Source organism: Lygodium microphyllum, chromosome 25, assembly GCF_053477565.2.
Source record: "Lygodium microphyllum isolate KBCC chromosome 25, Lygodium_microphyllum_v1.1.10, whole genome shotgun sequence".
Classification (NCBI taxonomy): Eukaryota; Viridiplantae; Streptophyta; class Polypodiopsida; order Schizaeales; family Lygodiaceae; genus Lygodium; species Lygodium microphyllum.
Genome location: NC_141159.1, coordinates 118,986,373 through 118,993,508, shown reverse-complemented (window position 1 = coordinate 118,993,508; position 7,136 = coordinate 118,986,373). Strand labels below are relative to the sequence as shown.

At 40.3% G+C, this 7,136-nt stretch overlaps 1 protein-coding gene across 1 annotated transcript in view; it reads right to left on the bottom strand.

The window, feature by feature from the left end:
• Positions 1-1,074: 1,074 nt before the first annotated feature.
• The window catches only part of ABCI13 (non-intrinsic ABC protein 11), a 94,475-nt gene continuing 88,413 nt past the window's right edge, over positions 1,075-7,136 (bottom strand). The window contains exons 8-10 of the mRNA XM_087667110.1: positions 2,019-2,194; positions 1,843-1,927; positions 1,075-1,725 (exon numbers count right to left, since the gene is read on the bottom strand). Coding sequence (XP_087523236.1) covers positions 1,687-1,725; positions 1,843-1,927; positions 2,019-2,194 — 300 coding nt within the window. The 3' untranslated portion in view covers positions 1,075-1,686. The remainder of the gene's footprint in view (positions 1,726-1,842; positions 1,928-2,018; positions 2,195-7,136) is intronic.

The window sequence follows — 7,136 nt, the reverse complement described above, 5'->3', positions numbered from 1 at the left end:
CAAGTTGATTAAATTGATTAGACAAGATATATGATTAGGTCTTAGACCATGACTAAATTGTTGGACATTAACTCATAAAGATAAGCAAGCTTTTGAAGAGGATATTCCATGCTGGATCATGTTCTTACAATATGGGCTATTGTTTAAGGGGAAATCACATTGTCACAAATACTTATTAGTGTTTTATAGGCTTCCACCAAGCCTTTGACACTATCTCCAAGGCTAGATTGATGAGGATATGGGAGCACCAAGAAATGATATGGGGAGTTTTTGGTTTATACAAGTTGAGCCTAAGACACCTAAAGCTCACTTGGGGGAGATGCTGAACATTATAGGGTGAAGCAAGGCTAACTTCTAGTAGCTACCCTCTTTTGCATGTACATTGATGAGGTGTCAAATTACATACATAAACTTGTAGGGTCAAATGCACAACTAGCAAGATGTTATTGATACCCATTTTACTCTTGTGCAAATGACAATTGTCTTTATCTCTAACACAAAGGGGTAATACTACCCAAATGACCTACATCCTTTTTATGAAGACACTAATCTCATTATGAACCTTATCAAAGGGGCTATAACACCACATAGATGCTCTATAGAACTTTTAAAAGGATACATCTCTCAATCTAACCTTAGAAAAACCAAGTTAATGGCCCTTACACTTTTTTTAAGGGAGCATGGTATATGGGATATAACTTGTAGAGGAAAACCAATGGACCATGCCACATCATATGATTCTCTAGGGATCACCTTTGCAATGCCCTAATTATGTAGAGAGCCATTTAAGGTGCTCATAACAAGAAAATATACTACCCTAGGAGCATTAGAGATTACCTGCCCATGTTCTATTCTAAGAAAAAAAAATGGAGCTCTTGATTCTTAAGACATTGGATACTTCCAACATTGATGCATAGTACATCTACGGTGACCAAGCTCATAATGTAAGAAAAGAGGAAGAGGAAGACTACGGCTTTTGAAGGCATTAACATAGCTCTCTCCAATTTGAAGTAATTCACAGCATTTAAATGTCATTTTATTAACAGTTTCTCAAAGGATACCTAACCATTTTAAAAGGGTCTAGTGATAGAGATTTGCTCAGTACTGTGAATTTTTCCAGTTTAACTGGAAACAACACGATTACCATTGCAAGGTCTCAATGTCAAAACCAATTACTCGTGCGTTCAGAAATTGTATTCAATGTTGCTGGGATCTGCAAGCTAAGTATTTAGGCTACACATTTTCTTGCAGTTGAGCTGCATAGTGTCACAAGTTCTGAATGCCAAAACCAGTTACTTGAAAGTTGGGAGTCCAGAAATTGTATTCAATTGGTGGAGAGCTGCAGAGAAATCTTTAGACTAACAGCTTGCTACATAATCTAACCAATAATGGTAGCGATTATTTAGACACCACCCCTGGTTATACTCTTCAACATACAAGGGACCAAGGCCTATATGCAAGCTAACTGTTGGCTACTCATATAATACATGATTAGCTTTCAAATGAAAGCTTCCAACTTGCAAAAAAGCAGGGAGCTCCACTAAGTCAAAACCGGGCCATCAGCAAATCCAAGCTGCATCCTGGTAAACATCACTTGATGTGCACTTTCTTAGCACTGCCGTTGCATTGGACAATGTGCCCATGATTTCACAAGAAAAAAAGGCCTGTCCTTTATCACAGATTCCCTTAATACCTGATAGGTCCTTTCAAACTTCCATCTACAAACTGCTCCAGAGAGAACACGAGTTATTGAAATCATTCAGAACACCAAACTAAGGAATATAGCTAGTTTTAATCCATCCAGAATTCGAAAATAAGGAATATAGCTAGTTTTAATCCTACCTGCCTAACAATGGGATTTGTGGTAGTGTTAAATTCTGGTGTGGTACCCTCCCAAAGGATTCTCCCTTCATGTAAAAATAGCAATCTGAAATGTTTTCATGAAATAACGTTTCTGAGTTTCTTTCTCAACAAGTGAAAGAAGAATGGTTATCTTGGAACTGCATCTTAAATAGTACCTGTCAACTGCTCGTCGTATTGTGCTGTGCTGATGAGTGACTACAATATACGAAGCAATATTTCCAGGTTTGTCTCTTGCATCTCGGCCCTTTATATGCACAGACCTTATCAAGTCCTCTACAACAGTTGATGCAATGGGATCCAAACCAGCTGTTGGTTCATCATACATAACAACCTGGACATACATAAAAGGCCATTAAAGTTTCACTCAACCAGAAACAAATTTCAGAAGCAAGAAAAAGAGGCGCCCTGTCATATCCAAGCACTGTCATCGTTCTCTCATTTAGCAATAGCAGGTGAAAGAAAGCTCTCTGACAACCTATATAAGAGGAATTAAACCATTTGTTCGCTATCAATACACACTGTTTGATAACACAGTTCTCGCCTCCAAAACAACCAATTCATCTGTCGCCCTATTAACAGTCGTCTCATGAACGAACATAATGTGCCAAACTCTTCTTCCATTTGTTCACTTGAATGTCCTAAAGCCTTACTTGGTTCGCACCATTGCAGTCTTTCTTTTTCTTTTTCCAAGAAAAGAGAATTCTATTAATAACACCTCCGAGAAAATACAACGTACAAGGAACTCTGTGTAAGAGTAACTAAGTACATCAAATATACAATGGTTGTGTGAACAACCAATCTCGTGGGCTAAAGTGCCAGATCATCTGCGGGGTAGTATGAAAGGTGTTTGAATCCCAAATCCGCGGGAAAGCCTCTCTTTTCTTCCTCATCCTCTCAGAATGATATCCTAATTTTCAATAAGACTAAGAAAGAATATTTGGAAAATGTAAATAAGGTGCTTCAACTATTAAGAGCCCATTCTCTTTTTGCAAAAGATTCTAACTATGAACTCTTTGCAACATCTAGGGCATATTATGTTCATAGTTGCATTCATACTACATATGGACTGGTTCGTTCCATACAGTTCATAGTGTACTGTACGGTACGTATCTGTACCAATCTGTGCCAAAAAATAGACTATTTTTTGCCCATGATGACTGGACCATACAATATCTTCCAACTTCCAAGCCTTGTGTTTATTATCATAATTTCAAGCCTCTCTCACACTCTCTCTCCCAACTCCCAAGATGGATATGCAATTCCAAGCCTCTCTCTCTCCCTCTCTTTGTCTCTCTCCCCCCTTCCCTACCAAACTTGCAATCCTCTCTCTCTCTCTTCTTTTTTTTTCGTAAATCTCTCTTTTTTTTTCGTAAATCTCTCTCTTTTTTTTTTCGTAAAGTAAATCTCTCTCTCTCTCTCTCTCTCTCTCTCTCTCTCTCTCTCTCTCTCACTCAAGAACAAAGAGCTTCTCTATCCATCCACCCTACACTTTGCTTTTTTGTATGATGTATCATGTATACACTCCCATTTGTCAACTTGTAGTGTATTGGGCATGTTGCGCATCAAGTTCTGCCTTGTTACCCTTCTATATTCATCTTAGTAACATAAGTGACATTGCTATTTTAGCTCTAAACATGTGCTCTATCATTTGTAGTCTAAAATAACCAAGGCAATTTTTATTTCGTACTAATAGTGTATTGTACCTTATAGAATCTTAAGATACCAATTAGTACTGTATTTTATTGTACCACATCGTACCTGACAACACTCATTATGTTAAAACATGGAATTGAGATGGATCTAGAAAATGTATACACTATTTTAGAGTAGCCATCTCTAAAATCTAGAAGAGTTGCAAATCTTCCTAGGTCTATCTAAGTTTTATTAGTTATTCATTCAAGCTTATAGCTAAGAAGAAAGAAAGAAACAAGAAATATATATATTAACATCTACATAAGCCCAATATGGCCTATGAGACAAAATCCAAAGTACATCCATATCTAATGTCATCTCATAAGCATAGTTGTTTTCGTATGACGTACGGTACTGTTCGTACCATCGTGGCTTTTGCTTCTCCCACTTGTTGAAGGAGAGAGTCACTTGTGAAGCCTTTATTTTGGTGGCAAAACTTTGGATATGCATTGGAGACCCTTCAGCCCTTAGCCATTAGGTTCCTTGACCAAGATTGCTCTGCAGGTGCATGTGAGAGAAATTGGAGTGCTTATTCTCTCATTTACACAAAGATTCGCAATCAGCTTAGCACATGATAGTTAAAGCGGCTAGTCTATTGCCGCACTACCTTACGCATGATGAGGGCTATGATGAGCATGGGTAGTCCGGGTAGGTGAAGTTTAAACACTTAACCATAAAATTTAAAATTTGTTGTTTTAAGCTTTGAATGTTGAAGTTTATATTTCACAGCTTAGACTTTAGCATTTACAATATTGCGTGCATCACTACATTGTATAGGTGAATGTTGATACATTCAAGTTGACGGGCGACACTCTACGGAGTGCACATCAAGAGGTGAACAAGGAGGAGGAGGAGATTTTTGCAAAGCTCTATAGAAAACTTATAGCACCAGATACTCATGACACTCACAGTCAGCGTGCTCATGGGCGAGGAGTTCAAGTAGGTGATAGCAGGGGTATGGTCATTTGACACCCTCCATCATTAAGGAGGGGTGGTTCGAGTGGCTAGGAGACATATGTAAGGCGGAGCTCTAATAGCTCACAGCCTATGCCTTGTGATGACATTCCCCCCTTGCCTACACAGCCGCCACCCAAGGAGCCATCATTTGATGATGATGGTAACTTTATCAATGAGAATGAGTATGAGTGTGTCTCACCATCCGATGCCGAGGAGTCATCTTCAAACTCTCTTGATGAGCACTTATCCGATGTCGAGGAGTCATCTTCAAACTCTCTTGATGAGCACTCAGATGGTTCTGATGATGATGATGATGATGATGATAGTGATGCATCATCATAGATTCATATGTTTCTCTCTTTTTTATATCAGATATACTAGACTGTAGTTGTATCGCATGTTTTGCGCAGCCCATGGGACCGTGATAGTCACCCTCATGTACTCATATTATTTTGTAATGAAATGGCTATTTCCACTTTAAACATGTATTCTATGATCTATCATTTAATGATTTATGGTTTTTGTTATTTAAAAAATCATCTTAGTTTTTTTTTCCGTACTAATATCGTACTGTACCTTATAAAATCATAAGGTACCATTTAGCACAGTATTTTATCATACCGTACCGTATTATACCTGACAACTATGTGACTAACAATACATACATGCACATCAAAGGACCAAGAAAAAGACAATTGGCTCATACAAATGTGCATGGCTGAGATGGAAATGTCGGATTGCCAGTTGTTTCCTCAATGGTATGCTCTTACCTAGTAGAGACTTGAGAGGCGGCCATCCTAGACATTTGACCCCATTGAGACACATCTTTTGAAGAGGGCATAGTAACATGGAATGGCCATTTTCTAGGTATCGATCCCAATTCATGCTCATCCTTGCATTGTCCCAGTTCCATCCCCATGTTACAGTTCCTCTCGTCTTGACAAGGGACAATATTATCTTGTCCCATCTTCATTCCTATCCCTATCCCCAAGACTCATTCCATGTCACTATGGGAGAGGGAATATGGAGAGAATCCAAGGTTGCTTTAGTTATCAAAGATGGAGAGTTGAACTCCCTAAAAGCCACGGCTGACAGTGAAGAGTAATAGGATAGTGGCTCTAATCATGACTGCTTGGGTGAAAAAAAGTTGAGCCATCATGATTGGTTCTTGTTGCCCTTGCAACAGCTAAGATAGCTCAAGTAACTCTTATAGGAGCATCAGTTCTGATACAATGTGAGGATACACTACTACAGTTTGTAGAGACAATACAGAGTGTGCAAGCACAACAAACAAATGAACTTGCTACTTAGAGACAACACAGTTTGTACACTACTACATTTTGTAGAGACAATACAGAGTGTACAAGCACAACAAACAAATGAACTTGCTACTTAGAGACAACACAGTTTGTACACTACTACAGTTTGTAGAGACAACACAGAGTGTACAAGCACAGCTAACAAATAAACTTGCTACTTAGAAAACGCAATGAAGACTAAAGAAGTGAATGTAGAAATGAATTCAATGAACAAACCAAGTATGCGAGGTATGTGAAACAAAGCATGCAGGCTGTCCAACAGCCACTATCTGTCATGGGAGCAAACTGAGAAAGGCTGAAGAAGTTTAGTTTACTCTGATAGATCCTGACCAAAGCAAACCACCACAGATCAATGCCAAATGCGATGTAGCCATTCAGATAATGACAATGTAGACAGTCTCAAACTACCAATGCAGCAGTCTCAGAGTGTCTGTATATAAACAAAGCTGAGGAAATTCAGTGTTGATTGCAAAACACGGCAGCACCCTGACTGGTGAGGTCACTTAAGCAAAACGAACATGGTGACACTGGATCAGGCAACTCGGGTACTGATGGGGCTGATGACAAAAAATACGCAGAGTTGATAATGATGGTGGTGGCACAAAGGCTGATGGCAACTGGTGAAGATGTGGAGAAGAGAGATAAAAGAATGGCATGCCATGCATACAGAAAGTATGTTATTGAGCTTTGGTTTGAGTTCGATAACTGGCTGAACCTCTGTGATGATAATTGTAAAATTGCTTAGAAGGGAACCCTTATGTTGAATGGGTTTCACCCACACAATTGCAAGCCTTTTTGGTCTGACAAGTTTTAGAAGTTCATATTTTGCATGGTGCACATTTGCATAAACCTGGAGAAATTTATTGCGACACTTAACATCTGCCCAAAACATAATGTTTATTCAGCAACAATTGTTAGTCAAGCATTGACAAATCCTCCATGTACATTCCTAACCCATAATGGAGCAATCATAGTGCATTTCTAAAGAGGTCCGCTGTCGTGTCGCCTGCTACCCCCGCCTCCCGACTACTCCCTCACACCCACACTCGCCCTGCCCGTCGCCTTCGCTGGTCCCCCCCCCGTTCTCCACCTGCAGCCCCCGCCTGGGTCCCCGCTTGTAGCCCGTCACCCCGTCCCCACCCTATTCGTCGCCTCGCTCCGCCTTGTCGCCCCATCCCCGCCCTGTCCGTTGCCCACCCTGCCTGTCCCCCTGCCCCCTGGCCATCATCCTGCCTGCCCCCCTGCTTGTGGCTTCCACCCCCCGCCCCCTAATCCGCACCCACCTATGCCCCCCCCCCCCCCCCC